General features: G+C 42.1%; 1 protein-coding gene across 3 annotated transcripts in view; it reads left to right on the top strand.

Moving 5' to 3' along the window:
- Positions 1-22171, top strand: part of LOC124113268 — a 52866-nt gene extending 30695 nt beyond the window's left edge. For 2 of the 3 annotated variants that reach the window (XM_046473554.2, XM_046473556.2), the window contains exons 2-5: positions 10741-10891; positions 17754-18299; positions 19036-19631; positions 21013-22171. In XM_046473554.2, coding sequence (XP_046329510.2) covers positions 10777-10891; positions 17754-18299; positions 19036-19631; positions 21013-21030 — 1275 coding nt within the window. In that variant the 5' untranslated portion in view covers positions 10741-10776 and the 3' untranslated portion in view covers positions 21031-22171. Of the gene's footprint in view, positions 1-5990; positions 6143-10740; positions 10892-17753; positions 18300-19035; positions 19632-21012 lie in introns of those variants that run through there. The other variant, XM_046473555.2, reaches the window with a different exon arrangement.
- The last annotated feature ends 209 nt before the right edge of the window (positions 22172-22380 follow it).

The following is a 22380-nucleotide window of genomic DNA, read 5'->3' as shown; positions in this document are numbered from 1 at the left end:
TTCATTTTGTTCTCTCCCTTTTTTACACCCAACTGTTTGGGACGACGTAAATAGAAATGCCATTGACGTCACGGGTGATATATTCATCCCAATCTGCGTCCTGTATTGTGTTAAATGGCTGCGGTTAACCTTGCGACGTACTATCCAGTCAAAATCGATGCCATAATTTCCCGATAATTTTAACACATGTCATGGTAATAAACATTTAATGTGTTTGGAAACGCTGCACTAATGAGTTGGTTGGTTGGTTGGTTTGTTGTTTAACGTCGCACTCAGCCATATTCCAGCTATATGACGGCGGTCTGTAAATAACCAAGTCTGGACCAGACAATCCAGTGATTAATATCATGAGCATCGATCCACGCATTTGGGATCGATGACATGTTTCAACCAAGTCAGCGAGCCTGACCACCCGATCCCGTTAGTCGCCTTTTACGACAAGCATAGTCACCTTTTACGGCAAGTATGGGTTGCTGAAGACCTATTCTACCCCGGAATCTTCACGGGTCTTGCACTTATGAGTTACGACGGAAAGGTCATTCGATCGTCACGCCGTCACTACGGGTTTGATTCCCACAAGGTGTGTAACGTCCATTGTTTGTGTCCCGTCATGGGATTGCTGCACTATTCCAGCGTAAAACCGGTCACTCTCTGTGTGGTAATTTGCACGCCATCGTGTCTTATATAGTCATCATTCTTAAAGAACGGTCCGTCATTTATGTTAATTAAAGGAGCTGTGCGAAAAGGCAGTGAAAGTGTTAAGATTTACATCTATGTCTGAGACAGACATGTCCGGTTCACATGCAACTTTCCACTTACTTAATTGAAGCATCTCTCGTGCATCAGCCGTGTCAACACATAATGGCCGCCATAGCAAGAAACTGACGCATTAAACACTTCCACATCCTCTTACATTTATCAATCCTTTCCAGAAAAAACTCACAAGTAAATTAGATCGATGGATTATCAGTTTTAAACGAATGGGTTGTTTCAGTAAAGGTCCGTTTTCATTCAATGCTGTGATGTACATTGTTGTCCATGGCTTATGTCATCTCCATTAGTACCGACATGATTTTGAACGTTTGTTGAGACAACGTCGTTATTGTTGTCCCACTGGAGGCGTTATGGCCACAAAACATTCAAGCTGATGCACAAACACAGCAACAATACAGCCAAACCGAATTTTGTCAGATTACACTAAGCGCTCTTCAGACATATTGATCACAGCCCGGTTTTGCAAAAGACTCTAAATTGGAGGATATGGAAGCTAAAGTGAATTTGGTAAGCTTGTTGGCAGAAGATCCTTCAGTTGAATTTCATTTGAGGAAGACCTGACGGTGTTAGATTGGCGTCCACGGATGCGTGTTTGTACAAGAGGCATGTCGCCATCAACACCTATTGGTGGCATCGGCCCGGGATGCTGCCCAGCTACAGCAGCAGATCTAGTGGATTACACGTCAGTTATTACCAAAGTCAACACTGGGCATTTTGACGCCCTGGCGCCAGTGTTAGGTCAATCTAAACAGCGGAAATAGATAGCTTAACGACAAATTTATTAGTGTGCGGCAATTTCAAGCGTCGTTCGGTTCATACAAATTCCGAAATTGGGAGGTGTTCAAACAAAATGTTGAACGGTGTCCGGTTGGGTTAGGTTGCCCTGTATCCAATCGCGGTGGAGGGACCTTTTTTCAAAATCGGGAGGAGGGTGCTGTGTCCCGTCTCTATCTGGGGTGGATAGTCCCGGGTCTATCTGGTGTGGAAGGTCCTTTGTTCAACTCGGGTGGAAGGTCCAGAGTCCAACTAGGGTACATGATCCGGTGTCCAAATGGGGAGCTTTTCTCCGCTGTCTGTTTGGGGTAGGTGGTCTGGTGTCAAACTGGGGTCAAAGGTTTGATGTCCAATCGGAGCACATGGTCAGGTGTGCGGTTTAAGTCGATGATTCAGTGTCCGATTTGGAATAGTGATCCGAAATCTATAAGCGGGATATGTACAGTCCTCTTGCGGGGGGGGGGGGGGGGGGGTTGTTTCATGTCTGATATTTGTCACCCATGTCACTATGGTGATGCTCTGGGAGTGCAGTAGTGTGCGAGTCTCTGTGATCTCGCTCCAGCAACGCTCCAATAGAGCTCAAACAAGGCCGTGATGCCGCAGCAGGAAAGGCTATTTTTAATCAGTTTTCTATTTAACATACCAACTCTATTGGAAACGATTCATTTTTGCATCGAAACACACGATACGTTCCAGATGCACATCTTTACGTGTTTATAAACCTACTAAGCGGCTTTTTAAAGTTTTTATACAAACATATGTTTTCGGCACATTCGGCCTTGAATCTCTATTCAATATAAGAGGAGAACCAAGTCATACGTTATAAGAATAAGATTGTGTTTATAACGTGATGTACTTCAGTTTGTCCGTACGTGAGTAAAACGATATTGACAACCTACATTTTTTATACACGTTATGGGCTTATCCGCGGGCTGCAGGGACCTGATAGAGCCTGCTGGAGCCGACCTAGCGGAGACATAGGGTGACGCCTACGGTCAATACCCTTTCTTCTCACGTCTCGATCCCAGTGCGCAAACAACTCCTGTAATTTGTGCTTCGTACATGGTAGTGGATAAAATGATTTTAGGAAACATATATCGATATTCTCCCGTTTTTCCATCAGAATGCCGTTTCGATTGAAGTTATTCTTCCTTGGTGCGGTTTTCCATAAATCATGTACACAGAGTTATTGACATGAAGCTGACTTAATAATAATTGCGTCACGCGACAATGTGTAACATGGATGATTGATGCCATTACCGTGAGATTCATGGACACGCATCTTCCTGTTTGTGCATGGCATATGCAAAAATACCTACATAAAAGCGTGCTTTTTATATTTTGCTCATGATGACGCCTTTAAAATACATTTCGGCTCGGAAAACACAATAAAAAATGTTTTGTATCATGCGGCCATTTGCAACAAAGACATTTCATATTCCAAGAAGTTAACCAACTCACAATTAGTGTTAGACGCAGGAATTCCGCAAAGCATACATCCAAGTGTTTCTTGGATAAAGAAAGCCATTGTGGATGGTACTCGGAGGTCACTGGGTTAATTGATAAGGGACTCTCCCACAGAAACGGAACATCCCAGGCAACTCAATTTCTGGAAAGACAAAGAGAAAATCTGCCTAAGAGACAACGAGTCATGGATGCGGTAGTTTGTCAGAGATGATAGAGTCGAGACTTAATACTACCTATGGAATACCAAGCGCCGTTGTGATATCCGACCATAGTCAGCCAGAACCGAGCATATGGTTCTGGATTTGTTAAGGGCGGGTAGGGTATATTGAAATATGTTTTCTTCTTTTGTCTATAGTAATCCCCCCCCCCCCCCCCCCCCCCCATGCCATGCTTGTCGTATATGCCCCCCTTCACTACGACCACGAATATCCCGAATCACGCCGAATAGGAAATTTTTCATGTTCGTAGATAAATCTCAATCATTTTTTGAAGTTCTTAAATGAATCTTATTTGATTCCCAAACATCCATACAGTTCGGCGGAGTTCGTCGAATCGGCGAGAAAGTTTTTGTTTGTCAAAAACTTTCGTGGAAGGGTCCCCGAATTGCAGTTTCGTGGCTGTATCCTAATCCATTCGTAATTAATTCTTATGTTCCGTAACAGCTTCGTAATCGACTCTTTTGCATTCTCGGCTCTTCTTAGCGATTCGTAGCTCCCAAAATTTCCTGTCCTCAACCCGAAAACATCCCGAAACAGCCACGAATGTCACGAGTCAAGTACGAATCATGTAAGAATTAAGTAAGAACAAACATTCGGCATATTCGTGAGTTAGTCGTAGGTGATTCTTACAATTCGTGCATGATCCGTACATGAATCTTGTAATTCGTACATGTTTCTTAACCAATTCCTGGCATTATTCATATTTTTCAAACCGATTAGCCACGAAAGTTTGCATTATTGGCCGAATCATCACGAATTTCGAAAGTTTCCGATTCGGGGTGATTCGGGATATTCAAGGTCGTAGTGAAAGGGGGACATAAGAGGCGACAAACAGGATCTGGCGGTCAGACTCGCTGATGTGGTTGATGCATGTCATCGTATGCCGTTTGCGTAGATCGATGCTCATGATGTCAATCTTGTCCGGACCCTAGTATTTACAGAGCGTCGTCATATGCCTGGAATAGTGTTGAGAGCGGCGTTAAACAACAAACGTACAATCTTTAGTATACGGTCTTATGGATGAACATGTACATCATCGATGGACCTCCTTACCCGAAGAGAATAATGCAGGCATGCGATCACTGAATTGTCCCTAGGTAAATAATTGAGCTATGCCAAGGTAATAATTGGGTTGTGCCTAGAATTGTTTTTGTCATTCTGTTGTGCATCTATAAGTAAATACGTTACACCTAGGTAAATATATCGTGTTGTTTCCAGGAAAATATGTGTGCTGTGCCGAGGTAAATTGCATAATGCCCACGTTATTTGTAGTCGTTGTCTCGAACTTGGGTGCGTCGAATTTCCGTTTGTCTTTAACTCATCTTCCGTTCCCTGCGAATTCCTTTGATATTTGTCATAATTTATACTCGGATCTGTCGAATTCCCAGTTGTATCGAACTCGCTTGGGAGTCCTAGGTATTCAAATTAAGCATATAAAAATATTTGATTTTCGAATTCTTGTCACTTGTGTCTAGTTAATGCAGAAGTTCTGCATCTTCCTCCACACATTTCACCAATGACGGTTTAACTAAAAGCCACCTGTTCAGGTCTCTGTATTTCCTACTGTCCCCCGTCAGTGTGCTGTGAAAAGGTAGACGCGATTGATCAAATACTTGTTCAGGGCCCCACAAACTGAAAGGATTTTTTACCATTGGTAAAACTCAACATGCGACGGCATTCGTGTATTAGCAGCAGATAATATGTTTCACATGCAAGGACGACTCACACTGTATAAACTCACACTTCAAAGAGATCTGGTCTATTCTTAAAATGTTTTTTGTTTTTACAAAACGTATTATCAAGACGTATTATAATTTCAGAAGGTATGGACTGTTTAAATAAGACAACGTACTGTCAATGTCATGGCCCACAAGAACACGGTTTTGTTAGCCCTTTATCGCACGGTGCTGGTACAGAATAATAATCAGCTGATGAACTTCGTAAAGTTTTATTAACCACCTCACAAGGTGGCGACCCGTGAAGATCCGGGGTAGAAGAGGTCTTCAGCAACCCTTGCTTGCCGTAAGAGGCGACTATGCTTGTCGTAAGAGGCAACTAACGGGAACGGGTGGTCAGGCTCGCTGACTTGGTTGATGCATGTTATCGTATCCCAATTGCGTAGATCGATGCTCATGATGTCAATTACTGGATTGTCTGGCCCAGACTCGATTACTTACAGACCGCCGTCATATACCTGGATTATTGCTGGAGTGCGGCGTTAAACAACAAACAAACAATATATGATTCATGCATTTATATTTATATATATATGTGTCCCGAATACACACACGTTTTTGAAACTCTAACAGGGGTGTAGGTGTGGAAATAACGCCCTCAACATGATGCTTGACCAAGAGCTACCAACAGTGACGCAGTATCGAAAAGTGATAATAAGCATCACCATCACAAAAAGAATTTACAGTTGAAAGCTTCATGTAGATGATACCAGACAATGCCACATGCTGTTATACCATCAGCGCCATTGTAGGGCATTCATTGAAGGAATCAATGATAACAGCTCGCTGATTGTTCTGCATGGTAATTATTCGCATTCAGGAAATGACCGCTGTTGACCAATAATCCTTGAGTTTCGTCTAATCCGTCACCATAGTAACTCGTAAATGGTTAGCAGGTTGACTCCCTAAGCTGCTGACGATGACTGAGATACCGGTAACCGTAGAGATGATAATGAGCCGGTAGCCAACCAGAGCATCTGTCGGAGCACCTGGCATGTTAGAACCACCTTCTGCAGGCTGAGGTCAATATTGGTTGTTAGCATGTGTAAACAGGCAACCTATTAGCTAAGGTCGTCACATGATCCATACCAGTAGATTGCTTCAGTCGATGTACATTAGTCCTGACGCAGTGGTTGCCAGCGCGAGTAGGTTTTACACAGATCACACAGATGGGTAAGTTATGCTTCTCGTTTTATTGTCAGTGATCTGTGACTAACGTGCATGAAGACAGAGATGACAGGATGTCAACTTGTTTGTTTGTTGTTTAGATCCGGGGCAGAACAGCTCTGCGGCAACCCATGCTTGTCGTAAGAGGCGACTAACGGGATCGGGTAGTCAGGCTCGCTGACTTGGTTGATGCATATCATCGTATCCCAATTGCGTGGATCGATACTCATGACATCAATCACTGCAGTGTCTGGTCCAGACTCGATTATTTACAGACGCCGTCATATAGCTGGAAAGTTGCTGTGAGCTGCGTTAAACAACAAACAAACAAAGAAAACAAACAAACAATATCAGGCGTCCCCCGTCGTGATGTTGCTTAGCAGCGTAAAACCGCACCCACTCACTCTGAACACTCACTTCGGGCCTCGGAGTGATAGGCGTGACATTCGTTGAGTGAGACGATTTGCTCCACCTGGAGGTCGCTCCACTCAGCTTCGTGTCAGGTTCTGGCGTAAACCCACTTTTAAGACATTGAGTGAGTGAGTATGGGGTATTTTGCCGCTTTTAGCAATATTCCAGCAATATCACAACGGGGGACACCAGAAATGGGCTTCATGTCATCGAATTAATCATTAATGTAGGCAAGTCCTACACAGTTGTTTGTCGTCATCTCGGTACCACCGTTCGGTTACAAGCAGCTTGACACAGAAACCTGAGCTACGTCACGAGGGATGGACTCTGTGACGTCAGCTGTACATGCTGCTGACAATCTCGTCACAGGAAGCAGGATAGAAATTGGCACTAGTCCTGTAGTCCTTACCAAACTGCCCAAGGTGTCATAAGGACTAGTAGAATTTTTAGGGTTTTTGTCATTATAATTGTTTTTTCGGGTTTTTGTCATTTTTATTGTCATTATAAAAATAGTGGACTAAACATGTTAGTTTTTGTCATTTTTATTGTCATTATAAAAATAGTGGACTAAACATGTTAGCTTTTGTCATTTTTATTGTCATTTTGAAAATAGTGGACTAAACATGTTAGTTTCTATCGCTGAGGAAGTCATTTTGGGGCCATAGCTGTCATGTTCAGGAACAACCAGCGAGTGCTATCCAGAGCACCCTGTAGCTTGATACTCCATGTACCAATTTTGGCAATAATACTCACATTTTGTAAAATGTCCTTGTTCTTATTTATCAACAAAGAATTACCTATTCAGCAAATAGCACATGTGCCGGCTTCGATGTCGTAGATTTGGGGCCGGCGCACAGCTTTTCAAACCTCGTGGCGAAAACAGCAGGGGCGCTTAACATTTTTCCGGTGTATATATTTCACAATATCCAATGTCGTCGTGTCGCCGAGTAGTTTGGTTGTATCTGAGGCTAGCTGAACTACAAATTAAAACAGACTAACCGTTATTTAGCCGCTCAGGTCATCACAGCATTTCTCGTTCAGAGCCTTCAGGATATCGTATGAAGTGCATTATCCGTAACATTTTTAGATCGCCTTAAGGAAGCTTATGAAATACTATTATCCTAACAACGTTGCCGCGGACCGGATTCCGAACGTTTGCGTGCCCATGAAGCGGGTCAAGCAGGGAGATAACCCTGATTACGTCCTTGAATCATAATCGCGTCGGAGTACTGACGTCATTTATAATCTGCTCCCGATGTATGTCTTAATATGGTCATCATATTCCGCGTGGTAATGTTGTTTGTCAGCTTCTCTAGTTATTGTGCTCTAGAAAGTGTTCTCAACTTGCAGCCGTACGTATGTGCATGACGAACACCGTCCTGAGATGTAATTCAATACAATGGGTAATGGATAATGGATAAATATACTAATCTTAACATGTTTTTTCTGATACGAAAAACATGAAAACTGCAGTCCTTGAACTCTTTCTCTTCTTCGATATTTTTTTTTGAAAAGTGAATGTTTTACATTTTTTTAACTTTCACAGGGATTCATATGTGTCTTATGGGTGACATATCTGTAATGAGTGTTTTCATTGTCTACCGACTTTTTCCCACGCAAAGTTACTTTAGCCAATATACGAGTCGTTCATTTTGAATATTGACAATTACTTTTTGAACATCCACAGGAACTTCTTCTATAGTGTGTTCTATTAATTTATTCATTGTTACCCTTGTCGAGATAAAATTATTTCATAATCAATAATGCGCAAAATATTTGCCATTCCACTGCAATACAAAAACATAGAAATAGCAGAGGAGAGACTATGTTTCCCCCTTATCTATATTTACGGAGAAATTGCACACAAAAAACATTGGGAGAGAAAATTCCTATGAATAAGTATACCAGTTCCAAAGCAATAAAGCTTGGACATATATTGGCCGCCATTGCGATTGCATGACACTGAGTGGACAAGGTCAAGTCAGTGTAAGCAGCTTCTCGCGTGAATCACTCTGCATGGTCTGACCTTTGTATGAAGCCAGTCTCTACTGTTAACGTTCCGGAACACAGTTTCCCTTTGTTCAAATAACAGCCAGTTGCAGAAATATAAAGACTTGTTTTTACCTCGTTGATCAACTAACATCGGTGGCCAATACTGCAAATGCGTGACCGTTTTTGTCTTTGCGTGTGACATGCGTTCAACCTTGGAGGATACTTTTGCCACACCACACTAATTATGGAAACTATAAGACATTTAGTTCCTGGTAAAGAACCGCATCAGGAGACATAATTCCTTACCGGAATCGACCTTCTTAACTAAAAGCGTAACATGCACGACATACATGACGCTACACGGCACGTACTCGGAGTAGAAAGTGGACACCGTTTATACAGCGGTGAAGCTCTGAAATAGCATAGGGCACCTGTTTATATGAGAGTATAGTTCTGGAACAGTGTAGGACACCCGTTTTTACCAGATTATAGTAGAAAGTGGACACCGTTTACACAGCGGTAAGGCTCTGAAATAGCATAGGGCACCTGTTTATATGAGAGTATAGTTCTGGAACAGTGTAGGACACCCGTTTTTACAAGATTAAAGTAGAAAGTGGACACCGTTTACACAGCGGTGAAGCTCTGAAATAGCATAGGACACCTGTTTATATAAGAGTATAGCTCTGGAACAGTGTGGGACACCCGTTATTACAAGATTATAGTAGAAAGTGGACACTGTTTATACAGCGGCGAAGCTCTGAAATAGCATAGGGCACCTGTTTATATGAGAGTATAGCTCTGGAACAGTGTGGGACACCCGTTTTTACAAGATTATAGTAGAAAGTGGACACTGTTTATACAGCGGCGAAGCTCTGAAAAAGCATAGAGCACCTGTTTATATAAGAGTATAGCTCTGGAACAGTGTAGGACACCCGTTTTTACAAGATTATAGCTCTGGAAAAGCATAGGACGCCTGTTTATACAACGATGGAGCTCTAGAACAGTGCAGGACACCCGTTTATACAAGTGTATAGCTCTGGAACGGTTTAGGACACCTGTTCATACAAGAGTATAGCTCTGCAACGATGTAGGACACTCATTTGTTCAAGAGTATAGCTCTGGAAGAGTGTAGGACACCCGTTTGTACAAGCTTGTAGCTTTGAAACAGCGCAGGACACCCTTATTGACAAGAATGTAGCTCTGGAACCGTGTAGGACACCCTTATTAACATGATTACAGCTCTGGAACAGTGAATGACGACCTATGTTTACAAGTACAAGTATATAGCTCTGGAACAGTGAATGGAGAATACACTGTGCCCTGTATTAAAAATAAACATTGTATTAAAAAGCCTTAAATATAATAAACCCTCAAAAGACAACAACGGATGCCGTTATGTCCGTTGGCTTTATCCTGCTGAGAAACCTACTCATGATATGACAAACTGAAATACGTGTTCACAGTTTTAATCTTTGGCACTGTTATGCGTCTGTTGGGTTTTATTTCCAACAGAGGTTTGATCATATGTACATGTTCTCTTTTCTTTTTTCAAACCGCGTATCATTTGTCATGAAGAGTGACGGGGGGAAAAGTACGAAGAGTATTTGATTCCGAGTTATGCCTCGATCAGGGACATATTAACGCAAAATTTGACAAGGCGTCTCTGGATCGTTGCAGGAAATGAAATCAGTGTGTTCTGGGGTCGTTTAACCACTGGAAGGCTGTGTTAGCTTCTAGGTGCCTGGTTGAAAGCACAAACAGTTCTGATGTATGGTAGATGGTAGATGATAAACGGAAGATAATAGATGGTGGATAGTAGATGGTGGATGTTAGATGATTGATGATGAATGGTAGATGACAGAGTGAGTGAGTTAGTTTTAACGCCGCTTTGAACAGTATATTACTTACATGACGGTGTGTTTGCTTACCGTGGGGACGCTCGAAGTGATGTAGTCATCAGACGTTTCCCACTTTGGTGAAACCCACGAGCACGGGTATGGTGCTGACTGACAGGTCCCGTCATTTCAGCGAAGCTGGACTGGTCGCAATTAGAAGTAAAGTACTCACCTATAAAACCTTCATCAGATCAATTCACGTGGGTAAATCTTTGATGCCTCTAGGGTTTCTATCAAGCCTTGTTGATAATATTCCATATTAATATCATTGATTATACCTTACGTGACCTATTGTTGTACTTTCAGAATCTAAGTAAACCGCTGTCTCAGTCGTCTGCCGCCATGATGAGAAGCCTCTCCGTCCTGGGGGTCAGTCTCGTTCTGGTGTGTGCCTTGGTGTCGTCTGCTCCCGTAGAAAAGGCCCCGGAACTAGCTGCTGGTGAAAATATTGAAGTTGGTAAGCATATGAAATCAGGTATCGTTTTACCAATCCAATATCATCTTAACATGTATCATGACAAAATGGGATTGAACTTGCTTCACCAGTTGACGAAAGGACGAGGTAGGATCAGGGTCCTTTTGGGCTCACTGAAAATGTCCATTTTTAAAGTTTTAAACCTTATGAGGCATAATTGTAACATGCAATTGTTGAATTGAACAAAATCTAGTTCTCGTTCATATGAACACATCAGAACACAAAACGGAATTGAAGGCGGTTGGAAAGTGTAGCATTGCCTTTGATTAGACAAATACAAGAGCAATCGCTATTGATTCCTCGAAGGGGTGTTATTGTTAACAGGACGTGTTGAGGCTGGAAATGTCCCTTAATTCCTTCACACGTTCTGTTGTTTGCTTTTCTGTTCGGACACAGAAACGTCACGTCATTTTGTTGACAGTTTACAACCATTATCATTTATAGGATACGGAACTCTATGAACTCATTTCGTATAAAGTTCATATCCTCCGTGAAATAGTTGGGTTTTTTCACATTGGACATAAACTTTATGTGAAATGGGAAGCTTGTTTGTCATCTTATAACATCACTGCAGGCATACTCTCTTTAGGTAGTTGAAGGATCATTGACTGGAGCAGCATTCAGAGACAATGTTGTAGGAAACTGATTTTCAACGTTAAAAACGGGTTAGGTCAATATCAAATGTTGCCTTTCAGGGAGATGCTTAGAAGATGAATACTATGTGTGTGTCTATTTCCGGGATTTTATCGAGTAGTTGCATCTTGGAAATTCATCTCGAGACCCGAAATTAAAAATCCCAATAATTCCCATGAATAGAGAAAATCAAAATATGTGTTATGAATGTTAATTCATGTTAATTAGTATGCAAAAAAATGCTGAGTAATGATGTATTCCTACACAGTGATTCGGTCGCTTGCTTCAGGGAATGCAAATCATATTTTCACCCTTTGACATTTGGTCATGTGACCCAAATTAGCCAATCACAACACAAAACACACTTTCTATAGGTTTACAATTTTGGTTCACTGTGGGCCTTCAACAAAGCTACATGGTATAAAGACCGAAGATGTATCCATATTTACATCGAGATGGAGTTCAGGCAGCGAAAACTCGTTAATACGACGGTACCGTTCTATCTATGGTTGTCCGAATTGACGTGAGTGAGAAATGAGTTTTCGTCCCTATTATCAATCCTCTATAGAGGTGACGACGTGGGGGGCTGGGACTCAAACATCAACCAGCATCGGCAATCGAAGCCGTGTTTTAGCGTGGTGACAGTCCCAGACAAACGTGGCGAACAAGACTCAGTAGATCTGGACTGGCGCAGTCTCAGAAACAACTCCGACAGAATATGGCTGATACAGTCTCGCGGAGGCAGGGATGTGATACAACTTCATCTAATTGGGCGTCCGTGACGTATTCTACCTTACCCTAGGTCGAGTCCACTGGGAGGACGGAAAAAATAAACTCTCGCCTTCTGAGAACAATCCGTTGCTAATTGTGGATTTAGAGACTTGCCAAATCGCAATCGGAATGAATCAACGGTTTACTGGTTAGGATTTATTAGAAATGATTATGAAACACATAAATTTATGTTGTAAAATGAGACTTCTTTTTTATACGATTAAAAAATATATATTCATTATCTGACATTATTTCAGATATCATTTACAAATTTATCGAGTACGATTTCCAAATATAATTGTTACTTCATTCGTGACGTAGCCATCAATGGCGCGCCACACAGACTGAGGTCGGTCGCGTTAAGTTGGTTTTAAGTTCTTCCTAATTTACGTCTACACAAGAAACTTAACAAACCTTTGACAAAGTATGTTTAATTAGAATGTGAAGAAAATGCTTAGGCCAAAGAAACCAGGTCTAACTTGATCGCTCACCTTGAAATGCTACATGGTCTAATCCTGGGGCTCAGAGAGACTGAGCAGGCTTGTTTCTAATTCACCACTGATAATTAAAGGCTTCTCGATCCCCGCGAGCCACGTTGACACGCAGCGCGGGTGTGTTGGTGTGATTGCCGGTGAAAACTCTTTACCCTTTTCTTAGTCTTAGTTCCCTATTCCTTACATTATTCAAACGTGAAACGGAGCGGTTTGGTAGCCTGGTGGTTAAAGCGTTCGTTCTTCACGTCTTGCACGCAGGAGCCCCGTAGTACTAGGACACAATATGGAAAGCCCATTTCTGGTGTGCCCTAGCGAGATTGTGTTGGACATTTTTAAAAGCATGTAAAATAAATTGTTTTCACGTAATTTTTATTGAAACATGAATATAGTTAAATTGTCCTAATTTGTTTTTGTCCTATTTCGTACGTAATTGTATATATTTATAATCCTCATTAGTTTCTCTGAACACTTTTTATTTTCAAACATAAAGATAGTTCTTCGTAGAACAAGAACGAATCTGATTAAAACACCTAAGAGAGCCTTGGCTCTTTATGGAAAATCCGCGTTCGATTTCCCACATAGTTATGATGTGTGATTTGGCTGAAATATAACCAGCTGTGTAACACGCCCACCGTGAATTGACTGGCACAATATTACGTCATCTATTTAATCAGAAGCGATGGGTACCCGACAGGGTGAGAATGAATGCTGGTGGGGCTTGTATACTCCCCAGAGGGTGGCAAGGGAGCACTATTTGATAGTGTTTGTTTGTTTGTTTGTTGTTTAACGCCGCACTCAGCAATATTCCAGCTATATGGCGGCGGTCTGTAAATAATCGAGTCTGGACCAGACAATCCAGTGATTGACATCATGAGCATCGATCCATAAATACATGATGTAGTCGGAATTGTCGGAATCGTACAGCAGATTATGGAAAGGGGTTTGTCGCTTATATTCATAATATTCATTACAGGAATGTCTTGTGATACTATTTAGAGGCCGCCGTCATATAGCTGGAATATCGCTGGTGGCGTTAAGTTACATACAAACATCCCTAACAAGCCAACCGGCACAAAATCCTTCTCCACTCTGGAACAAGGACAGCGCCTGTAAACCATGTACACAGAAGCCATTATACACTGAGCCAAAGGGTGTCTCCACCACCTCCTGCCAATAAGTCACCGTTCTTCGGACAATGTATTCCAGCCAAGAGGCCCTGTGGTCGGCTTTCATCACCCTCCAGTGACTAGAGGTGTCTGCTTGCCATTATTTAGTACGGGGCAGAACCATCGACGCTCCTGGGTCTGTACTTGAACGGTTTTGAAGACGAGAATCCACGAAAACATTCTAGAAGTGATTCAGATTTACGGTGGGTTAAGTAACGAATAAAATGCATTAAACACGTTTGACTATCGATCTTGGTACCATTAGGTACATTAAGTGTTTTGATAATGATTCAATGCGAAAGTTTCGAAAATTCATTAGAACGACGAAATCGACAAGTACCTCTTACCCGATGACCTTGTTGATAAAGGGGCGTCTTTCAGAAAGCCATCCGTCTTTCTAGAGAGTCTGATTAGCACATACACTGCTGGGCAAAAGAAGGTATACACCCATGTTTGGTGGTGGCTTAAAATTAAACACAAGAAATGTTTTTTCAATGGCGATGTATTCGATATGGATGCCATAGTTGTGTTTTGGATCTTAAGTTTGCAGTGTCTTCATCCTAGTAATGTTTTGAGAACGATTTGTCCAAATCACATTTTTAAGTGTATACTTTTTTTTTGCCCGACAGTTTATATTCACGATGAGGAGACGGGGCCGGTGAGTCAGCTGTTCGGCGTGTATCTGTTCATGTTCATAAATATAACACTTACCAAGATTGTTTTAGATAATAGACAAGACAAAGGGTTTTTCTCCATTGGTATTTATTAATGATTTATTAAAGTATTCCTTATTGATTTTTGAGAGGGGAATTCTGTAATGCATTTCATTCGTACATAAATAATGGTGTGGGGGTGGTGGGGATGGGGGTGCGGGGGTGCAAACACTTGTTAAGTGACAAACTAAATGTGCCAACCTGGTCAGCACTCATAGACAATCCCATCGATTACGGTGAACGGTTGCATTTAGACAGGTTCTTATCTAAACTATTGACCTTTTTCACACTTTCGCCTTCTTGGATCGAAAACGAGGCTTGGAGTGCATAGCCCCATGCAGACTGATCGGGAACAGTGCGCATGTTGTGATAGGGAACTCCATGTTCCCGTGTTTCACTGAAGGACATTACAACAGCCTTAAAATTGTAAAACCTGTGTCTAAGAAAGAGGATATTGTATATCTGATGCTTAGGTTCAGCGAAGTTAAACATTTTCAGTAAATATGAAGCTCTGTAAAGGGGTTAAAATATGTCATGTGATGTGTCATTTATGACATCAAATTGAAAGCCGAATATAGGTTGGCTGTTCCTATTTAGTCGTGGTAGGACATTAATTAATTATTTGTTAAATTTTAGAATGTCAATAACAACCTTGTCAATGGACTAATGAAGGTGGCAGTATGGGTCTGTCCATATATTTTATTACACTGAAGTTTACAGTGACACGATATATGTAATTTACCTCACTTATGTTCTTCCTTTCTTTGGCACTGAACCAGAAGCCACTAACAACCTACTGTTCATGCATCAAATATACTAGCATAACTACACAAATATTGTGGAATATGAAAAAATATATTTGGACACTTTCAGAATAAGATTTAGTGAAGCAGATTTCAAAATTTTCCGGTTTGTGTGTCTGATCTAAATATTAAAGTTCAGCATATTCACGACAGGTTACTCTGTATGTTCCGTTGCCATGGTAACGTCTAACCCGTCTACGTACATTCGTAACTAAATCCCGAGAAATGTATCGCCTAGAGCATGCTTTGGTGGGATGTTCACATGTTTTACCTCTCTGGTTGTCAATTAATAGATTTGTTTTCCGTTTATTTTCGTACCGTCAAAGCGATGGATTCCACTAATGAAGCAAATTCTTGCCCAACGCAGAATGGTAAATCAATTTGCTCAAGGATCTATAGTTTTGTGTGGAAATCTACACCAACCTATAATCACGGCATTCATGTTGTATGTTTAAGACGCTAGATCAAGCTCTATCGTGGGCGTCATTCCTGTTGTAGCAACGCGTAGTTATGTTCAGGAAGACATACATGGTGTTAGATATGTACAGCGTTTCTTTCAAAATATAGTCGACCTGAGAAGATCCGGGTTAGAATTGGTCTTCAGCAACCAAGGCTTGTCGAAAGAGGCGACGAGATCGGGTGGTCAGGCTCTCTGACGTTGTTGACGCATGTCATCGTATCCTGTTGCGTAAATCGATGCTAATGATGTCAACTACTTGAGCGTCTGGTCAAGACTCGATTATTTACATACCCGTCATATAGGTGGAAGATTGCCGGATGTGGCGTTAAAAACAAACAAACTATAGTCCTTGTCCAGTGATAGAGCCGCTCTAAGGATGTATGTGGGGTTCCTTGATCAGGGGGCACGGATGGAAAGGGCGTGGCCTCGCTGGTGTATATAGATCTATATTGCCCTCGTTTGTCCGTCGTAACATTGCGCTAGGAAATGTCGAATGTCGCCACACGTCACGCTTTTGTATTAAATTGATTTTTCGATGCATCCTACCAGCTAAGTTCTCACATTGTGACATTTAACAAACAGGGGAAGGAGTCGCAGGAATAGTCTACACTATGTGAACGTCTAAAGGGTAAACCGGAAACGTGAGTGTGTCTACTCGCCTCCCTCAGTGCTGTCCACGGACTCTACTATCCTCTACTCAAAAGAAGTTAAAGAACACCCGGATCTTTCTTATTACTATAGTTATTATAGCATGTCAGATTAACTCTAGTAATATGAAAGAATCGGAACAACAGATTACGGCTAGTGATATAAAAGAATCGGTACTTCAGATTTCGGCTAGTAATATGAAAGAATCGGTACTTCAGATTTCGGCTAGTAATATGAAAGAATCGGTACTACAGATTTCGGCTAGTAATATGAAAGAATCGGAACAACAGATTTCGGCTAGCAATATGAAAGAATCGGTACTACAGATTTCGGCTAGTAATATGAAAGAATCGGTACTACAGATTTCGGCTAGTAATATGAAAGAATCGGAACTACAGATTAACTCTAGCAATATGAAACAATCGGTGCTACAGATTTCGGCTAGCAATATGAAAGAATCGGTACTTCAGATTTCGGCTAGTAATATGAAAAAATCGGTACTACAGATTAACTCTAGTAATATGAAATAATCGCGTGTTGTTTAACTTCTTTTGAGTAGTATATATAATAACATGCCATGAACCGATGATCGTGGGCTCCAACCCAAACGGTCCGATTATGATCTTCGGTCTTACACGAAACCGGTTTCTGTAAAGGGATAAACGCCTACGTACGTCATATTTGCTTTCCTCCCACATCAAGCTGGCACTCAGTGGCTGAAAAAAAAATGTAAAGCTCCCTCACTCACAACTTAATAATTATTCAGGCAGATTGGGAAGAATTAAATTTTAATCTCAATTCATTCACCCAGGTAACAGCCTTACAGTGTTCAGAAACTCAGAAAGCGGTGAATGCATGGGGCATTATTAGCATGAGTGAGTGAGTGGTTTTATGCTGCCTCTATCAGTATTACAGCAATCTCACGACGGAGAACACCAAACATTGGTTTCACACATGTACCAATGTGGGGGATCGAACCCGGTCTTGGGCGTGACGAGCGAACGCTTTAACCACTAGGGTGCCCCCAACGCGCCACAAATGGGTTGATATCGTATCTGCATGATCGATGGATACCAAATAAAATGTCTATCAGGTAGTGGTGTTGAAACTGTTGAAACTGTGTACACTGTCTGTATTCGCCTCCTTATCGTTGCAGCCAAGCGCGACCAGGAGGCGATCCTGTTCGGCAACCAACAGAACGACCCTCGTTTAAAAAAGAAGAAGAGTGATCCCGCCGTCCCCGTCATAGCAGACGACAGTAGCTTAGATAAACAGGGCTCCGTCATCGCAGTACCCGCTAAACAGGAAGACTTCATCCCCGAAGAGCATCAGGTAGCCGGCAGCGCCCAGGAGCAGACGGCAGTGGAAGCAGACGACAATCAAGAACAGGAACAGGTTGCGCCGGTTGTTCCCGTCATTACACAACAGCTGCCAGAAGGCCCGGTTGGCGATGCAGGCAGCGAGGTTGACGCTGACTCTGTGGAGGAAGAACTGAAGGACATATTGGCCGACAGCAATGAGGGGGAAGGTCCTGTTGGGGCTCCTGTTGACGATGTGCCGGCTGAGGAGGAAGAGGTGGAATCTGAGGAGGAGGGTGAAGGTGCTGAGCAGACAGACGACTCAGAAGGTACAGCTGTGGCTCAAGCTGACAACGATGTGAACACGCCGCTCCTGGACCTATACTATTACATGAGGGAAAATGGTAAGACTGCGGGGAAGAGGAGACAGAAATACATTGTGGATATTATTATAAGTAATGTTGTTTTTGTTGTTATACCGCACTTATCCAGATACCAGTATCTGCTCAAATCTCAAATGCGGATATTCACACTTCATAACACGTTCGCCTTATCGAGTGAATGGGGAAGAAGAAAAATATTTGTAAGACTGTATACATTTGTATGCAACTGTCAAGAATGCATTTAATATTTTTGCATTCACTTGATGAGACCAACATGGTATTTTGCAACAGTGTGCATTTTCATATTGTCATATATTATATGTCAATCATATTCGACGGAAAACAGTGGCCATCACTCATCGTCACTCAACAGAGAGACAAATCTCTCATAGATTATTGAATATGTAATAAGAAAACAATTTCAATCTATAACGCAATTCTTTTCAAATGTCATGTTGGCAGGATGTATTGTAGTGTGTTAGGGGCCGATAATTTCATATTCTAGGGAGGACCTTGTTTTTTCTTTAAATGCTTGGAAAAGATAATTACACTTTTCAGTGAAAAGAAACTGTATGTTTTGAAGCACTGAAACAATATTCTAATGCTAGGCGCCCAATAATATTAAATCGTCAGTCCCTTATCTATAAGCGTATTAGTACCACAGTCTAAATAAAAATGTATCATCTACGTAGATAATACTCATCTGATCCTTTACCATTACAAGGTTAGTTTCTGTAACCCTGCCATCTTCTTACAGAGAAGGGACGCAACAATGACCCCCCACAGCAAGACTACTACCCCTACGATCTCAGTTACTACCCCTACCGCCGTCGTCGCAGCTCGAGACGTAGCCGTGCCATCACAGAGGGGGACATGATACACAACGAGGTGAAGCGCTCCAAGAGGATCAAGCGAGACCTCCTGGACGATATAGACGCTTACTCCTACGGAGATGAAGAAGGCTACCCCCAACAGCTCACCGCGGAGGATCTGTACGAGCTGTACCGTCCTGAGCCGAGGTACGAAGACGAGGTGGCCACCCTATTAGACATGTACCAGCAGGCACCCCAGGTGGCAGCCTACGAGCCGTACGAGCGGTACCCAGTGGAAGAGTCCTACCCTGAGACATACGAGGAGGTGGAGCAGCAGGAGGAGCCGGAGTACGTGCCCAGCAAACGCCAGATGATGAGCAACCTGCCAGGCATCAGGAAGAGGTACTTCTATCCCTTCAGCCGGGAGCCCCAAACACACTGGGGAGCCTTCATCCCTCAACAGAAACGGGACTATGAGCAGGCCTATAAAAGACTCTTGGCCCTCGCCAGTGCGCTGTCTGAAGATTCCCCATACTACGAGGTACGTTGGGAAGCGACTAGGAATCAGTAGTTATCAACACCATACTCACTATTCTATACTACTTAAAATAAGTTAAGGACCACACGATTCTTTCATATTACTCTAGTAATCTGTCATGGAAATTGCATAGCCTCTACATCGTGATGGTCCTTAACTACTTTTGAGTAGTATATTTGGATAAATATACTGGACCCAATCGGACGTTTAAAATTGCCATCTTATCAAATTACGCTCATGGGCGCGATAGACGGTGAGGTGAGGTGAATCTGGGCTTAACGTCGCGTCCAGGATTATTACACTTATATAGCGACATGCGTGCACGTGTGTGTGTGTGTGTGTGTGTGTGTGTGTGTGTGTGGCTGCTTGTACTAGTCAGGAGTGATGCCGATTTATAGTGCTAGCACACTGAGATACCATGCCTCAGTTTAACATAAACTCCGAGCCGACCAGTCCTTGTTTTAGCCCCTTAATGCCGAGCACCAGACAGGGAAACAACAAGTACCATCTTTTAACGTCTTTTGGTATGACGCTCTACCACTAGACCACAGAGGCGGTCTAGGCGCGATAAAAGCTGTGCTTAGTCAGAAAAAGGACCGTTGGTTGTGGGACCCGTGAAGATTCCGGGGTAGAATAGTTCTTCAGCAACCCATGCTTGCCGTAAAAGGTGACTATGCTTGTCGTAAAAGGCGACTAACGGGGTCGGGTGGTCAGGCTCGCTGACTTGGTTGATGCATGTCATCGATCCCAAATGCGTGGATTGATGCTCATGATATCAATCACTGGATTGTCTGGTCCAGACTCGATTATTTACAGACCGCCGTCATATAGCTGGAATATTGCTGAGTGCGGCGTTAAACAACAAACCAACCAACCAACCTTTGGTTGTGGGGACGTCCCTTCGAAACGAAACCATGGTGGCGTATGGGTCAGGGGTATTTATGAAAATAGAATAGATATATAATACCCTGAAATCTCGAGGATGAGTAAGCCTCAGGATATTTCGGTGGGTGTCAAATTGTCGCTGTTCATCACTAAAGATGAACACCCCGATTGTAACATGTCAGCATGGCCTTCATCATTTACATCGGATTCCATCGGACCAGAATTGGTCGTTAGCAAGCATGCTTGTCGTAAGATGCGCGTAACGGGATCGGGTGGTCAGGCTCGCAGACTTGGTTGATGCATGTCATGGTATCCCAGTTGCGTGGATTCATGCTCATGATGTCAATCACTTGATTGTCTGGCCAAGACTCGATTATTTACAGACCGCCGTCATAGCTGGAATATTGCTGAGTGCGGCGTTAAACAACAAACAAACAAACATGTACATCGTATTTCATGATGCAGAATTTCTAATGGTGTATTTCGTTCTTGCTTTCAGGAGTACAGGAAAAAATAAAGCTTCAATTTGATAGGAAGATCGAAGTTGGGAAGACAGAGTAACTTCTATCAAACTGTACTTTAACATCTGGAGAAACACGTCTCGTGACGTATCTGTGATCTCACCGTCTCTCGGTACGGACGAGATGTGAACACCGGATGTGATGTGTCTTGTCACGTGTTGTACAAAGACGTTCATGGCTGTGGCAAGTCTGCGAAAAGGAATATTTAGGAAAACGTGAAATATATTTATTGAAAGGGACTAAATACAAATTATCTCCATACATGAATAGACAACAACCAATTTATTTTTCTGTGGATGTGCAATGTTGTAGAAATGTAAAATTATCTCGTGCTAGATTGTGCATAATGTTTAGTGTTTATTCCATCCCCACGATCTGGTATCCCACTCGCTTAATTTTCTTCCCCGTGATCTCGATGTTACATGCATCACTGAAATGAAACATAACCCTAAACCAAACTTGTTTACACATTTCTCTGAGTAAAAAGAAAAGTAATAATCTGTTGACGTGTGAACAATTTTGGTTTTTCGATGTGACTCCCTATTGGTGTATGTGCGTGTTGGTATGACGATAAAGAGCTCGACGGTTTTAGGAAATGTCCATATATGGTAGCTGTATCATATCACTCGGCACTTTCCGTAGCAGTCGTTTACGGAAAGAGCCGAGACAACATATCCTCACGCAAATATTATGTTCTGAAGTATTTTAAAAATCATATTTATTTTAGAGAATATCACTTTAAATGCCTCTGCTGAATCAATATGAGATGTACTGTATGTACGACCCACCAACCTACTGCTCTAGCTGCTCGCAGTATATTCACACGTTTGGAGTGATGAAACATGGACGCTTTATCTGGAGGATAACATATATTTCTAAGTTCAATTTTTCATTAGGAACTCCAAAACATTTATCATTATTTTTGCATATAAACCATCTTTACTATATAAGGGTCACAAGTACATCTATATATTCAACATATTGCTCATCAAATTACACCTTTAACCAATCACATCCATCGCTATTGCCAAAATATCAAACTGTGTGATTTCCCACCGTAACCATGGCTACCAAAGGTTGTGATGTTAAAGGGATGTGTCTCGTTATTTGCTGACGTCAATAAATTTAAAATGCCTACGAATTTGTGTTTGTTATCATTTGTAGATGATAAGATGTTTTCTGCTGATGTTAACAAAGTATTTTGTGATAACGTACTGACAATGTCTAGCATAGTGAGTGAAAAATGAGTGAGTATGGTTTTACACCGCAATATTAGTATTAGCAAAATTGCAATTACTGAGAATGTTTGGCGTGGTGAGAATGTATAGCACATTGATACGGGTGTG

This window comes from Haliotis rufescens, unplaced genomic scaffold (assembly GCF_023055435.1).
Source record: "Haliotis rufescens isolate VD_foot unplaced genomic scaffold, xgHalRufe1.0.p SCAF_5, whole genome shotgun sequence".
NCBI lineage: Eukaryota > Metazoa > Mollusca > Gastropoda > Lepetellida > Haliotidae > Haliotis > Haliotis rufescens.
Note: the sequence above shows the minus strand (reverse complement) of the source record. Positions and strands in the feature narration are given on the sequence as shown.